The sequence below is a fragment of the Bos mutus genome, chromosome 3, assembly GCF_027580195.1.
Source record: "Bos mutus isolate GX-2022 chromosome 3, NWIPB_WYAK_1.1, whole genome shotgun sequence".
NCBI lineage: Eukaryota > Metazoa > Chordata > Mammalia > Artiodactyla > Bovidae > Bos > Bos mutus.
Window position 1 is genome coordinate 53,007,694 of NC_091619.1, and position 16,692 is coordinate 53,024,385.

Sequence of the window (16,692 nt, forward strand, 5' to 3'; positions counted from 1 at the left end):
ATTATAATAAATGCTCATTAGTTATTAATGGATCTTAATCACGATTTCTGTGTACTCAGGGTGACCTTTGTCAGATGTCACTCAACTGAAGTAATTTTGCTGAAAAAATTTATAACTACTACAACCTTTAATTGAACTTTCTTAGTATTTTACAAAAACAGCATGGATAGGATTGTGGGTTACAGGTCAGATCCTGTAAAACTCTTAAGAGAAAAAATAAGCACAACACACTTTGACATAAATTTCAGCAACATCTTTTTTGACACACCTTTTAGAGTAACAAAAATAAATGGGACCTAACTAAACTTAAAATCTTTTGCACAGCCAAGTTCAGTTCAGTTCAGTTGCTCAGTTGTGTCTGATTCTTTGCAACCCCATGGACTGCAGCACGCCAGGCCTCCCAGTCCAACAATAACTCCTGGAGTTTACTCAAACTCATGTCCATTGAGTCAGTGATGCCATTCAACCATCTCAGCCTTTGTCATCCCCTTCTCCAACCACCTTCAATCTTTCCCAGCATCAGAGCCTTTTTAAATGAGTCAGTTCTTCGCATCAGGTGGCCAAAGTATTGGAGTTTTAGCTTCAACATCAGTTCTTCCAATGAATATTCTGGACTGATTTCCTTTGGAATGGACTGGCTGGATCTCCTTGCAGTCCAAGGGATTCTCAAGAGTCTTCTCCAATACCGCAGTTCTAAAGCATCAATTCTTCAGCACTCAGCTTTCTTTATAGTCCAACTCTCACATTCATACATTACACTGGAAAAACCATAGTTTTGACTAGATGGACCTTTGTCGGCAAACTAATGTCTCTGCTTTTTAATATCCTGTCTAGGTTGCTCATAACTTTTCTTCCAAGGAGTAAGCGTCTTTTAATTTCATGGCTGCAATCACCATCTGCAGTGATTTTGGAGCCCAAAAAAATAAACTCTGACACTGTTTCCACTGTTTCCCCACCTATGTGCCATGAAGTGATGGGACCAGATGCCATGATCTTCGTTTTCTGAATGCTGAGCTTTAAGCCAACTTTTCACTCTCCTCTTTCACTTTCATCAAGAGGCTTTTGAGTTCCTCTTCGCTTTCTGCCATAAGGGTGGTGTCATCTGCATATCTGAGGTTATTGATCATTCTCCTGCAATCTTGATTCCAGCTTGTGCTTCTTCTAGCCCAGCGTTTCTCATGATGTACTCTGCATAGAAGTTAAATAAGCAGGGTGACAATATACAGCCTTGATGGACTCCTTTTCCTATTTGGAACCAGTCTGTTGTTCTATGTCCAGTACTAACTGTTGCTTCCTGACCTGCATTCAGATTTCTCAAGAGGCAGGTCAGGTGGTCTGATATTCCCATCTCTTGAAGAATTTTCCACAGTTTGTGGTGATCCACACAGTCAAAGGCTTTGGCATAGTCAATAAAGCAGAAATAGATGTTTTTCTGGAACTCTCTTGCTTTTTCAATGATCCAGCGGATGTTGGCAATTGGATCTCTGGTTCCTCTGCCTTTTCTAAAATGAGCTTGAACATGTGGAAGTTCACATTTCATATACTGTTGAAGCCTGGCTTGGAGAATTTTGAACACAGCAAAGAAAACCATAAATAAGACAAAAAGATAACCCTCAGAATGGAAGAAAATAGTTGCAAACAAAGCATCTGACAGAGGATTGATTTCCAAAATATACAAGCAGCTCATGCAGGTCAATTTCAAAAAAACAAACAACCCAATCAAAAAATGGGCAGAAGACCTAGACATTTCTCCAAAGAAGACAAAGATACGGATGGCTAACACATGAAAAGATGCTCAACATCATTCATTATTAGAGAAATGGAAATCAAAACTACAATGAGGTATATCACCTGACACTGGTGATATACCTGGCCATCATTAAAAAAATCTACAAACAATAAATGCTGGAGAGAGTGCGGAGAAAAGGAACCCTCTTACACTACTGGTAGGAATGTAAACTGATACAGCCACTATGGAGAACAGTATGGAAAGTCCTCAAAAACTAAAAACAGAAGAACCACATGATCTAGCAATCCCACTCCGGGGCATATACCCAGAGAAAACTATAATTCAAAAAGGTACATGCACCCCAATGCTCACTGAAGCACTACTTACAATAGCCAGGACATGGAAGTAACCTAAATGTCCATCAACAGAGGAATGGATAAAGAAGATGTGGTACATACATACAATGGAATATTACTTGGCCATTTAAAGGGAAAAGATTATGTCATTTGCAGAGATGTACATGGACACATAGACGTCATACAGAGTGAAGTAAGTCAGAAAGAAAAATAATGTTAACACATATGTGTGGAATCTTATTTGCAAAGCAGAAACAAAGAGACAGATGTATAAAAAAAATTAATGGATACCAACGGGAAGTGGGGGAGTGCGATGCATTGGGAAATCAGGATTGATACGTACACATTACTATGTATAAAATGTATAAGTAATGAGAACCTACTGTATATCACAGGGAACTCTACTTGGTGTCTGAGATGACCTGACTAGAAGGGAAATCCAAAAAAAGGAGTATATATGTATGGCTGATTTAGTTTGCTGTATAGCAGAAAATGACACAGCAGTGTACAGCACCTATACTCCAATTAAAAAAAAAACAAAAACAAACCTGTCTTCCCAAGTGACTGTACTGTTTTTGCATTCCTACCAGCAAAGGGTATAAGATTATCTGACCCAAAGCATTTGAGCATAACATCTAACCCATCATTGTCTGTGACTATGATATGCTGTCACAGGGAAAAACCCCAACAAACCAAGCTTAAGTATAAAAATAAGATAAGAATATTATACTTTTTCAGTACAGTTCAGTCGCTCAGTCAAGTCCAACTCTTTGGGACCCCATGAATCGCAGCACGCCAGGCCTCCCTGTCCATCACCACCTCCCGGAGTTCACTCAAACTCATGTCCATCGAGTCAGTGATGCCTTACCTGCCATCTCATCCTCTGTCGTCCCCTTCTCCTCCTGCCCTCAATCCCTCCCAGCATCAGTCTTTTCCAATGAGTCAACTCTTTGCATGAGATAGCCAAAGTATTGGAGTTTCAGCTTTAGCATCATTCCTTCCAATGAACACCCAGGACTGATCTCCTTTAGAATGGACTGGCTGGATCTTCTTGCAGTCCAAGGGACTCTCAAGAATCTTCTCCAACACCACAGTTCAAAAGCATCAATTCTTCAGTGCTCAGCTTTCTTCATAGTCCAACTCTCACATCCATACATGACCACTGGAAAAACCATAGCCTTGACTAGATGGACCTTTGTTGGCAAAGTAATGTCTCTGCTTTTGAATATGCTATCTAGGTTGCTCATAACTTTCCTTCCAAGGAGTAAGCGTCTTTTAATTTCATGGCTGCAATCACCATCTGCAGTGATTTTGGAGCCCAAAAAAATAAAGTCTGACACTGTTTCCACTGTTTCCCCATCTATTTCCCATGAAGTGATGGGACCAGAGGCCATGTTCTTCGTTTTCTGAATGTTAAGCTTTAAGGCAACATTTTTACTCTCCTCTTTCACTTTCATCAAGAGGCTTTTTAGTTCCTCTTCACTTTCTACCTAAGGGTGGTGTCATCTGCATATCTGAGGTTATTGATAGTTCTCCCGGCAATCTTGATTCCAGCTTGTGCTTCTTCCAGCCAAGTGTTTTTCATGATGTACTCTGTATATAAGTTAAATAAGCAGGGTGACAATATACAGCCTTGATGGACTCCTTTTCCTATTTGGAACCAGTCTGTTGTTCCATGTCCAGTACTAACTGTTGCTTCCTGACCTGCATATAGGTTTCTCAAGAAGCAGGTCAGGTGGTCTGGTATGCCCATCTCTTGAAGAATTTTCCACAGTTTGTGGTGATCCCCACAGTCAAAGGCTTTGGCATAGTCAATAAAGCAGAAATAGATGTTTTTCTGGAACTCTCTTGCTTTTTCCATGATCCAGTGGATGTTGGCAATTTGATCTCTGGTTCCTCTGCCTTTTCTAAAAAGAGCTTGAACATCTGGAAGTTCACAGTTCACGTATTGCTGAAGCCTGGCTTGAAGAATTTTGAGCATTACTTTACTAGCGTGTGAGATGACTGCAACTGTGCGGTAGTTTGAGCATTCTTTGGCATTTCCTTTCTTTCGGATTGGAATGAAAACTGACTTTTTCCAGTCCTGTGGCCACTGCTGAGTTTTCCAAATTTGCTGGCATATTGAGTGCTGCACTCACAGCATCATCTTTCAGGATTTGAAATAGCTCAACTAGAATTCCATTACTTCCACTAGCTTTGTTCGTAGTGATGCTTTTTAATTAAGCAGAAATACCAGCAAGAGAAAAAGGAAAGGAAAATGTATGAAAGCCAGAAACTTTTGTAATTTGATGAAAACCATTAATCTACACACCTATGAAGCTCAAGATAAATACAAAAGAAATTCACACCAAAGCTCATCATAGTCAAAGCATTAAAAACTGAAAACAAAGAGGAAAATCTTGAAAGCAGCAAGAGGAAAAAGACTCACTACATACAGAACAATAACTACGAATATCAGACTCCTCATATGAAAGGATAAAGGACCACCAGAAGTGGGATGACACAGCCAAAGTCCTAGATGGAAAAACCGTTAACCAACAATTCTATATCTAGCAAAACTATCCTTCAAAAATGAAGGCGAAATAATTCCCAGTTAAACAAAGATAGCGGGAATTTATTGCTATCTGAACTTTCTTACAAGAAATATTAAAAGTCTTTCAGACTGAGAAGAAATGGCACCAACTGGTAACTTAAATCCACATGAAGAAATAAAATGCTCTAGAAAAGTTAAATACCTTCATAAAGATAAGTTTATATAAAAGTTGTATGTGAATGTTCGTATCAGCAATATCTATAAAAGGTCAACTGTGGAAACAACCCAGATGTCTCATCAACTGGTGAATAACTAAGGAAAACATGGTATATTCATATAATGGAATACTATTCAGCACTAAAAAGGAATGAAGTACTGAGAAGGCCCAGAGCTAATTTATAAAAGTCAGTAACTGGGCCCCAAGTGTGAAAACAAAACTGACGACTAAAGTTTAGAGTCAAAACATATGGAAAAAATGTCTATGAAATGATAGAACCACTGTGCTGTGCTGTGTTTAGTCACTTAGTCATGTGTGACTCTTTGCTATCCCATGGACTGTAGCCTGCCAGGCTCCTCTGTCCATGGGGATTCTCCAGTCAAGAATATTATAGTTGCTATGCCTTCCTCCAGGGCATCTTCCCAGCCCAGGGATCAAATCCAGGTCTCCCACATTGCAGGTGGATTTTTTACTGGCTAAACCACCAGGGAAGCTGGATAGAACCATTGCTGCTAAGCTAAGTCACTTCAGTCATGTCCGACTTTGTGCAACCCCATAGACAGCAGCCCACCAGGCTTCCCATGCATGAAAGTGAAAAATGATGGAGAAGGAAATGGCAATCCACTCCAGTACTCTTGCCTGGAAAATCCCATGGACGGAGGAGCCTGGTAGGCTACAGTCCATGGGGTCACAAAGAGTTGGACATGACTGAGCAACTAAAGTTTCTTTGTTCACCAGGTCAAAAAAAAAAAAAAAGAAAGTGAAAAGTGAAAGTGAAGTTGCTCAGTTGTGTCCGACTCTGTGCGACCCCTTGGACTGCCGCCTAGCAGGCTCCTCCATCCATGGGATTTTCCAGGCAAGAGTACCGGAGTGGGGTGCCATTGCCTTCTCTGATAGAACCATTGAGTAGCTATAAATCCTTCTGAGCTCTGAGGCTGATCTGGCATGTGGCAGAAACATCTAGACTACACCCTAGCTAACCCACATAGGAGATGGGAAAATGGGGCTTTTTTAACAACAAATCCAATGCAACTTAAGATCAGGGAGAAGCACAAAGCTATGAGTTTGGCAGTCTGATCAATCTTCAGCTCAAAGACTGCTTTTAATATATAGACTTAAAAGATAACTCATTTTGATTATTCAACAAACAGGTAATGAGGACCTGCTTACTCTCAGGCATGATGTTAGGTGATACAGATATGAAACAAACAAAACTTAGTTGATGATCTTGAGATTAAGAAAAAAAGAAACAAGATTGTGGGCTGTAATTTTTTTTGTTTAAAATAAGCGACTTAGGCATTAAAATTTCATAACTGCCTTCATCTGTTACATGACACCTTAATGTTCAAAAACTGCTTATTGCCTAACTGTTGGTAGAAAAGGCCTACATTCTGTACCTACAGCATGCACAATTCTTTCATAAATTCTGCTTAAGATGGTGCCATTTTTTTTCTTTCCTCTGCCTAATTATAATAATATATATGGTCAATGACTACACACCAGTTAGACTGCTTAAAAAAATACATTAACAATACCAAGTGCTGGAGAGGATGTGGTACAATCGGAACTCTCATATATTGCTGGTGAGAATGAAAAATAATATAGCCACTCTGGAAAAATAATACAATCACTTTGGCAGTTTCTTGTATTATCAAACATATTAATATATGATTTAGCAATCACACACCTAAGTATTTACCTAGGTGGACCGAAAACATGTTCAAACAAAAACCTGTTAATGGTCAGTTATAGCAGCTTTACTGATAACTGCCAAAAAATTTAAAAGAACTCTAAAGTTCCCAGTGGAAGAATGAATAAATAAACTGTGGTACATCTATATGATGGACTATTACTCAGCAGTAAAAAAGAATAAACTGGTGCTAAATGCAATAACCTAGATGAATCTCAAACAGAAATATGCTGAGTGAAAGAAGTCAGACTTAAAAGGTTATAAACTTTATGGCTGCATTTGTATGATATTCTTGAAAAGCAAACTATAAGTGACAGAGGACAGATCAGTGGTTGCCAGGGGATATGGAGTAGGAAGAGGGTGTGACTACAAAGGGATACTACTGCCCTTTTTCCTGATTGTGGTGGTATTTAGATGAACCTATCTGTGTATTAAAATTCACTGAATGAGGGACCCAGGAAGAATCAGTTTTACTGTGTATTAACTTTAAAAAATATATCATCAAGAATTCACATATTAGATGTCTATGAATCAACTAATTTCATGATTTTAAAGACAAGAAAATAAATCCAGAGGCATTAAAAGTGACTTGATAATTAATGATTATAGTTACCAACCTAATGGCAATCCTTTCCTTAGAAGTTCACAACTTAATTCAACATATGCTTACCTCAAAATGAGAAATTCAATCAGAAATAAGGATTATGTAGAAATAGCATAATAAATCAAGCTACACCTTTTAATAAACATAAAAGTCAACTATAATTTCTATGCTACATTTAGGTGGATAGGCCAATAATAAAAAAGAAATTTAAATTCTCACTTGTACTCATTCAAGAAAGACTTCATAAACTACATTTTAGTTATTAAGTTGGCTCCCTCGATACAGATACAGCTCAGAAATTGAGAAGTTTCCAAAGTTAATTCCAAAAAATTCCAGGGAATTTCCTGGCAGTCTGATAGTTAGGACTCTGTGCTTCCACTGCAGGGGCCATGGGTTCAATCCCTGGTTGGGGAACTAAGATAATGCACGCTGTGCACTTTGGCCAAAACAAACAAGCAAAACCACATACAAAATTCCAACACTATTAGTTCTATATTAAATCAATACTGCCTTTCTGAATATTCTACATATTAAAGAAAATATTCCCCACCTCAAATGGCAAAAAATCAATCTAAGCATGTTGGGGTCAGAGAAAATGGAAATGGGAAGAGGGAAAGAGAAGGAAATAAGGTAAAAACAGAGGGATTTAAACTATACAAATTATTAGTTATACCTAATAAAATATGAGAAATATTCTTGTCCTCTTCTTTAGGGATAACATATAAGATTCTAAAGATTCAGAAAATCAGTTCTTTCTTAAATATTTAAGAGTTTTAGTTATCAACTATGACCTAGATTACAAATCCACTTTACAGAGATTCAAAACTGTTTTCACAAAGTACAGTCAGCCTCATTTCCAAGTGGGAATAATAATAATACTCCATGAGACTATCCTATAAATATATGGAAGGTGAATAGGAAGCTTATAGTATCATAAACATGAAGAGAACATAAAAAAAAATTCACTTTTTACTACTCAAGAATAAACGAACACATATATTTTAGACATTAACAGTCTCAAATGATCATCTTCACATTATAATAAGCAATATTTCAGAGACTTTTATGGCTAAAGTCTTAAATTTTATCTGATAAATGTCCTTATTTTACAAATTAGAAACTAATGGCTAAAGGAGTTAATTATTGCAGAAGTGAGTTGAAAGCAGGTCTCCTAACTGCTTACATGGCAATCATATATACAATGCAAATTTATATTCTATCCCTGTCTCCTTGAATCATTCATTCTGCTCACATACCCTCAAGTCAACAGGAATTAGCCAAATACTTCTGCATGTAAATATGTGCACATACTTATACTTTAGAGAACTGAAAGCAAACACCAGGTCCTTGACTCTTTATGTCAGATCTAATCAAGTTAAATGATTTTGTCTACTTTAGTATGTGATGTAAAACATAAAATTTCATGGCAATCTGATGTAAAAATTAATGATTAACTACCTTAATCCCCTGTGCTATTGTTGATTTTAATGCAGTCAAGTTATAAGAGAAAATGAAAACAAAAGCAAAAAAAAAAAACAAAAAAACATCACCAAGATGTGTGCATATGGCATTTGTGAAGAGAACTATTTTTTTTAATACATTCAAATTTTAACCAACTTGTCAAGTTCATTGCAACAAACTTAAGCATTAAGAAGTAACACTAGAAAGTTATGTTTCATAGAACATCTGCCCTGTAATTATCTGATAAGTCAAATGAACAGCAAAGAAAGTTTCTGGAAATATTTATCATAAAACTTTATTTAAGGTTTTATTCCCCAAGTTATTAAATAAAATACCATGATAAATTATGGTTTGGTATTATTATAATTATAAAAACTAATATATTTATTTACTGGGATTTTTTTTTGAGATATAATATTCACAACACCTACTATGTTCCACTCTTTTATGATAAACCTTGAAAATACCTGAATAAAAACAATGGTCCTGTCCTCAAGCATCATACAGTTTAGTAAGTACTATCAAAATGTGCAGAAATAAATTGTAATACAACATAATACAACGAGTGGATAAAGCAGAATAGAGAATCAGAGAAAGTCAAGGAAGGATTCAGTGATATCCAAATTGAGTGTTGAGGTAGAAAAGAAATCTGACAGAAGGTCTATAAGGTCATTTCTTCATATGAAACTCTAGGAAAGACAAGTCTAATCTAAAGTGATAGTAGGCAAACCAGTGGTTACCTAAACCCAAACATGGGAATCAGAGATCGACAGGACTATTATGTATACAAGAACCACTGAAGTGATGGTCAGGATCCCTAGCTGTAGTGATGGTTACCTGGATACAGACATTTGTTAAAACACATCAAATCATATTCTTAAAATATGTGCATTTTATCATAAGTAATTTATACACTTCAGTAAAGTTAGTTGTTTAAAAATGACTTGGGAAACCAAATGGGCTATTCTCTGTATGGCAAAAACACTTTTATATTCCAATTAGAAGGTAGTCATTGGTATTCTGTGATTAGCAAAATGTTTTCTCTAAATGGAGTTTAAAGCTCCAGCACAGTTTCTTATTTTAGAACTCTCCTAAAGAAGTAATGGGCAAAGAATGTAGAGCTCGGCAGAGTTCCAACAGAACAGGCTATTTCCAAGTTTATATGATATTGCTAAAAAAAGCATTTCATAATACAAATTTCCATTTATAATGTAATTATTGAATACGTGGATAAAAAAATACTAGATTGAAGAGTTCTTTAGCTAGCTTTGTAATTCTGGGCAAACTAATTTACATCTTTGGGATTATTTCAGTTCTAAAATAAGAAGACTGGTTTCTTTATGATTTCTTTCACTTTTAAGATTTAATTATTCTTACATGATTAAAATCTCTACATTGAATCTCCAAATGAAACCCCTAAGGTAAGTCCCAGGTGTTGAAAGGAATGTATTAAAACAAGTTCTATCAAGTACATGGAATATCAGAAGTACAACATTTAAGATTGGCAACTTATGGATCTTAATCAAATTTATGTACTTTCTTCACTTTAATTTTACTTATATCATTTTTTCTTAGCTAATCACACAGGTTCTTCTAAAATTTCTATGGTGCTAGATACATCACTCTACATATACCACTCTTTGTCTTTGCAAATAAATAAACTAAGGATTATAGACATTAAATTACTAGTTTAAAATATTTTCTTTGCAAAGACAAAACTATTAGATCAAATGTGTCTTATATGATTTGTTAAGTAAAAAGGTTTGGAAAGAATGTATAAATATAAATGGATGAACACTGATACAAATACAGACTTTTTTTTTCTGTAAGGATATACAACAAAAAAGCAATAGTACCTTTAGGGAGAGGGCCTAGACTTGATAGAGGTCATTTTTCTATTTTTATTTTCTGTACCATTTGAAAAATTTCCAACATGAACATCTGTTAATTCTAATGTTTAGAAATTATGCTCTTAAGATGGACTTATAGGTTGTATTTTCCTTTCATTTTCTATACCGAAGGAAAAAAAGTAATATTTGGCTTTTTAAATGTTTTTCTTCTTTTTCAAACAAAACGCCTGGTAGTGTAAGTTGTTAATTCAGTCACTTAGAGCACAAAGAACAGAGGTCACAGGTTTGAACAACGACATTTGCAAAAAAATAAAAATATCCCTTGGTCATACAGTGCATTTTTAACTTTAAAAAGTCATCTGGCAAACTTGTGTTGCTGATCACAAGAATGAATCAGGTAAGAGCATGTGGTTGATCCAATACAAAACACAAATAATGGAAAATAAGTAATGTCTTAGTGACAGAGAGTAAGAGAGTAGACAGCAGAATTACACATCTCTAAGTAAATATTTTAATCTTCACATCCATCAACTCAATGCACTTCTGAATAAAATATAAATAAGACCTTAACTGTAGGAGAAAATATAGCCCCTGTACTTTTGTTAAGGCTAAAGACTATACATGGCAAAAATCTTACTATTTGTAAAATAATACATTCTTGTTAGTACACTATATAAACATCAAATAAAATACCTGTAACATCTTCTGGATCTGATACAACAATATGTGCATTTAGTTCCTGTAGCTTGTGATGTAATTCTTCTAATTTTTTATTTGATTTTTTCAAAATGTTGTCCACATAAGCCAAACTTTTTTTATCTGTTGTGACTTTTCTCAGATTTTCAGCTCCTTCTTTGATTTTCAGTTCTTTCCTTATTTCTCTCTTAATTCGATCCTTGATATCATCCAATTTCTGTTGCACCATTGTATCTGAAAAGTCTAATTTTTGAACAGCACTCACATTCTCAGAAAAAGGAAGACTTCGGGAATCGCCCTACAGAAAAAAAAACAAACATACAAATGTGGGAGTTTAGAAAAAGTTATTTGCTCAGTAAAATATTCAGTATAAGAATAAAATTGTACTAAAGGCAATTCTTCAAAATCTCTGCCCACTCACTAAATAGCATTACCTGACAAATTTACATTAAAATAAACACATCTGCACACAAAGGCATCTTTGGGCTGTAAAAACAGTGAATGTTTGATATTCCACAAGCCCAAATTAGATTCTAGCAGCACCTAAACGGTGAAAGTTGAGAAAGTTATTTAACCTTTCAAATACTCAGTTTAATTGTCTGCAACATATAAATATTAGGCAGTTTTCAGAGGTAACATGGTAATTTAAAATATCGTATGTGAAATTCCAAATATAATTCCTGGCCCAGTATATAGTCACTTAATAAGTAAAGATTATTATTAAATTCCATAGGTAAGATAAAATTCTATTTTATCTTCTATAAGAAATCTCTTAAAAATAAAATAATATTTGCAAAAATAAAATTATATCCTTATGACCACTTTTTAGTTAAGCAATTAAAAGTATTAGGGCTTGGGAAAACTATTTTAGAACTCTATATATTTCATGGCTAACTATCCCAATTGATAATTTGGTTGACATTACATAAAAATAAGTACTAAAAAAAAAAGTCTAAACCATATCCTACTGATAGAAGCTAAGACAATACAAAGTATCAGTTGTTCATCTTAAAATGAAAATCAAATCAGGTAAGCACATCTAATCCATATTTAAAACAAGAAAACATGTTCTGGCTATTTGTACTGATACATCATTCACTATTTTAAATTCGAATACTATAACACTATTGGTTTTTAAGTTAACTTTTACCTTTGGGACGAGGAATTAAGTTTGTGAAAGACACAGAAGAGATGTTCACCCTTTATGTATCTTTTGAACCATAGATCTAAGTAATTAAAAGATTTTCTTTTATTTTTTGAGAATTCATCACACCCATAAAATTATTTCTATTTAAATTCTTGGTGCAAGAATTATGTCTAATTCTTAACCTCTGAAAAACATGTATTTTGCAAAATAGTGTGTTAACAGATGCAAAGACCAGGATTTTGTCTTGGCTTTGGTACGAATTTACCTGGTGCCAACAGACATACTATGCAAAAAACGAAGTATGTGTGTGCCAAGTCGCTTCAGTTGTGCCCAACTCCCTGAGACCCTATGGACCGTAGCCCACCAGTAAGTTTCCTTGGTCCATGAGATTCTCCAGGCAAGAATACTCGAGTGAGTTTCCAAGCCTTCTTCCAGGGGATCTTCCCAACCCAGGGATTGAACCTGAGTCTCTTAAGTCTCCTGCATCAGTAGGCAGGGTTCTTTAACAGGTGCCACCTGGGAAGCCCAAAAATGAAGTATATAGTTGATGTATAAATTTGTTCTTAACCTTTTAGGGCCAAGAGCTCCTTTGAAACTCTGACCAAAAAAAAAAAAAAAAAGGAGAACAAATAAAACTTCATATCTGTATGTACAATTTAGCTCTTACAAATTCTTGAAATAGGTGATCTACACCAACTGGCCTTAAATACAAACAGAGTGATCTCCTATCTGGACTAAAATGTCTATTAGGTTTATCACTATTTATAATGGAATGTCAGTCCTAACATCTATTTATTCAGTTTCCAAACTTTATAAATCCACCTTTGACTGGTCATCAAATACGAAGGATTATTATAAAAACAGAAAATCCCAAATTTCTGTTGTCTAGCTTAGGTAAAGTAAACTGAGGCAAACAATTCTTAAATGAAAAAGTTTAAGCTAACTGCATTCCTCTAGATATCTGATATTTTTGCTTCTATCTTTATAGACTTAGAAAATACCACATGAATTGCTTTCACAAATCTGTACTTTAATACTAGGTACTAATCCAGAACTTAAGTGTCTCAGGAATTTTTTTCTTTATGCCCCATAGACTAGGGGTATAAAGAAATACCTAACAATTCCATTTATTAAGTAGTCACACGCTAGTAAAGTAATGCTCAAAATTCTCCAAGCCACGCTTCAGCAATATGTGAACCGTGAACTTCCTGATGTTCAAGCTGGTTTTTGAAAAGGCAGAGGAACCAGAGATCAAATTGCCAACATCCGCTGGATTACGGAAAAAGCAAGAGAGTTCCAGAAAAACATCTATTTCTGCTTTGTTGACTATGCCAAAGCCTTTGACTGTGTGGATCACAATAAATTGTGGAAAATCCTGAAAGAGATGGGAATACCAGACCACCTGATCTGCCTCCTGAGAAATTTGTATGCAGGTCAGGAAGCAACAGTTAGAACTGGACATGGAACAACAGACTGGTTCCAAATAGGAAAAGGAGTACGTCAAGGCTGTATATTGTCACCCTGTTTATTTAACTTATAAGCAGAGTACATCATGAGAAACGCTGGACTGGGAGAAACACAAGCTGGAATCAAGATTGCCAGGAGAAATATCAATAACCTCAGATATGCAGATGACACCACCCTTATGGCAGAAAGTGAAGAGGAACTCAAAAGCCTCTTGATGAAAGTGAAAGAAGAGAGTGAAAAAGTTGGCTTAAAGCTCAACATTCAGAAAACGAAGATCATGGCATCCGGTCCCATCACTTCATGGGAAATAGATGGGGAAACAGTGTCAGACTTTATTTTTCTGGGCTCCAAAATCACTACAGATGGTGACTGCAGCCATGAAATTAAAAGACGCTTACTCCTTGGAAGGAAAGTTATGACCAACCTAGACAGCATATTCAAAAGCAGAGACATTACTTTGCCAACAAAGGTCCATCTAGTCAAGGCTATGGTTTTTCCAGTGGTCATGTATGGATGTGAGAGTTGGACTGTGAAGAAGGCTGAGCGCCGAAGAATTGATACTTTTGAACTGTGGTGTTGGAGAAGACTCTTGAGAGTCCCTTGGACTGCAAGGAGATCCAACCAGTCCATTCTGAAGGAGATCAGCCCTGGGTGTTCTTTGGAAGGAATGATGCTAAAGCTGAAACTCCAGTACTTTGGCCACCTCATGCGAAGAGTTGACTCATTGGTAAAGACTCTGATGCTGGGGAGGATTGGGGGCAAGAGGAGAAGGGGAAGACAGAGGATGAGATGGCTGGATGGCATCACTGACTCGACGGACGTGAGTCTGAGTGAACTCCAGGAGTTGGTGATGGACAGGGAGACCTGGCGTGCTGCGATTCATGGGGTCGCAAAGAGTCGGACACGACTGAGCGACTGATCTGATCTGATCTGAAGGTCTAAATAACTTAATCAATACTTGTAATAATTTAGTATCTTTTTAAAATAATACACATTGAAAGAAAAATTAATTTTTATTTCATTCTTTAATTACTAGTTACTTATTAACAAGATCTGCACACTGGGTAACTTGGAATTTCTCAAAACCTGACATCAGATTGGACATTCCCCACCTTCATCTCCTATTCTGCCAGTACATATGGGTTGTAGAATAACCTTAATATTGAAGTTTTACAGACTCTGGTTAGCTCACATGGTATGCAAAAAATGGTATCACTGTGTTGCCTTGAAAATTTTAAAGTATACTGCAGCTTCCTGAGAGTTTGCTGAGGCACCCTAGAGAGTTCTGTGGCAGGTTTGGAAGTTGTGGTACTAATATTTAAAGGCTAATAAAAACAAAAGGGGGTTCCTGGATAGCTCAAATGGTAAAGAATCTGCCTGCAACGTAGGAAGCCTAGGTTGGATCCCTGGGTTGGGAAGATCCCTTGGGGAAAGGCATGGCAACCCATGCCTCCAATATTTCTGTCTGGAGAAGTCCATGGATGAAGGAGCTTGCAGGGCTCCAGTCCATGGAGTCATGAAGAGTCAGACAAAGACTATCACCTGCAAAAACAAAAGAAAAACAAACCAAAACCCAAAAACAACCCCCCGCCCCCACACACACACAGTTACCCTTGGGCTACTTCAACTCCTACTTCAATTTGCTCCCTAAATTCCAATCATATCAAATTACAGAAATTAACTGCCAAAGACAATCTCTTCTGGCTTAGCTACTATGCATGCTGCACCTTTAGGATGTACTGTTTTTCCTTCTTCCTTCAATTATCTCTTCCTAGTCCCTTCTTTTCTTAGTTAACTTTAATTTTGTCTCAAAGTTTACCATAATTTTTTTCCTGGAAAAGAATTTCCTGCCTATGCCCTCTCTTAGAATTTAGATTAAATGCCTCTCTCCTGTGTACTCTGATAATGTGGATTTTATTTAAACAAGTATTCCTTTTCTTATCTGACAACTCCAAAGACTGTGAACAATTTGAGAGCAGAGTTTACGCCTGGCAGAGTGGTTCTGTTTTGTTTTCTTAATGATTTGTTGATTATGATATAATTATTTAATATTCTTCGTTCAGAATTCAGGAAAATCTATCACTGCTAAGGAAGTCATGCTTTCCTCTTTGTGATAACGAGAATTCATAGTCCAGGAAGCTCAAAGGCAAAATTGACATTCAATCACAGCAACTATACTGGCTAGAATTTGATATTAGATATAAACCATATGGAGTTACCATGTTTACTTCCTTTCCTAAAAGGATTTTTAGTAACCATATTTTATTCCCATCTTTTGTTGTGACATGGCTCAAATACCTTTTGGAAAGGAACAGGAGATAAATAGAATATAATCAATAACTTAAGATAAACTATAGCAGATGGTGATTGTAGCCATGAAATTAAAAGATGCTTACTCTTTGGAAGGAAAGTTGGGACCAACCTAATGTCTCAGCATATTAAAAAGCAGAGACATTACTTATCAACAAAGGTCTGTCTAGTCAAGGCTATGGTTTTTCCAGTGGTCATGTATGGATGTGAGAGTTGGACTGTGAAGAAAGCTGAGCACCGAAGAATTGATGCTTTTGAACTGTGGTGTTGGAGAAGACTCTTGAGTCCCTTGGACTGCAAGGAGATCCAACCAGTCCATCCTAAAGGAGATCAGTCCTGGGTGTTCATTGGAAGGACTGATGTTGAAGCCAAAACTCCAATACTTTAGCCACCTGATGCAAAGAGCACACTCACTAGAAAAGACCCTGATGCTGGGAAAGATTGAGGGCAGGAGAAGGGGATGAGAGAGGATGAGATGGTTGGATAGCATCACCGACTTAATAGACATGAGTTTGGGCGGACGCTGGGAGTTGGTGACAGACAGAAGGCCTGGCGTGCTGCAGTTCATGGGGTCGCAAAGAGTCGGACATGACTGAGTGACTGAACTGAATAACAGAATTTTGCCAAGAGAC

General features: G+C 36.5%; 1 protein-coding gene across 3 annotated transcripts in view; it reads right to left on the reverse strand.

The window, feature by feature from the left end:
• Positions 1–16,692, reverse strand: part of PKN2 (protein kinase N2) — a 144,782-nt gene that overhangs the window by 84,862 nt on the left and 43,228 nt on the right. For 2 of the 3 annotated variants that reach the window (XM_070367737.1, XM_005888419.3), the window contains exon 2: positions 11,134–11,434. In XM_070367737.1, the coding sequence (XP_070223838.1) occupies positions 11,134–11,434 (301 nt within the window). The remainder of the gene's footprint in view (positions 1–11,133; positions 11,435–16,692) is intronic. The other variant, XM_070367738.1, reaches the window with a different exon arrangement.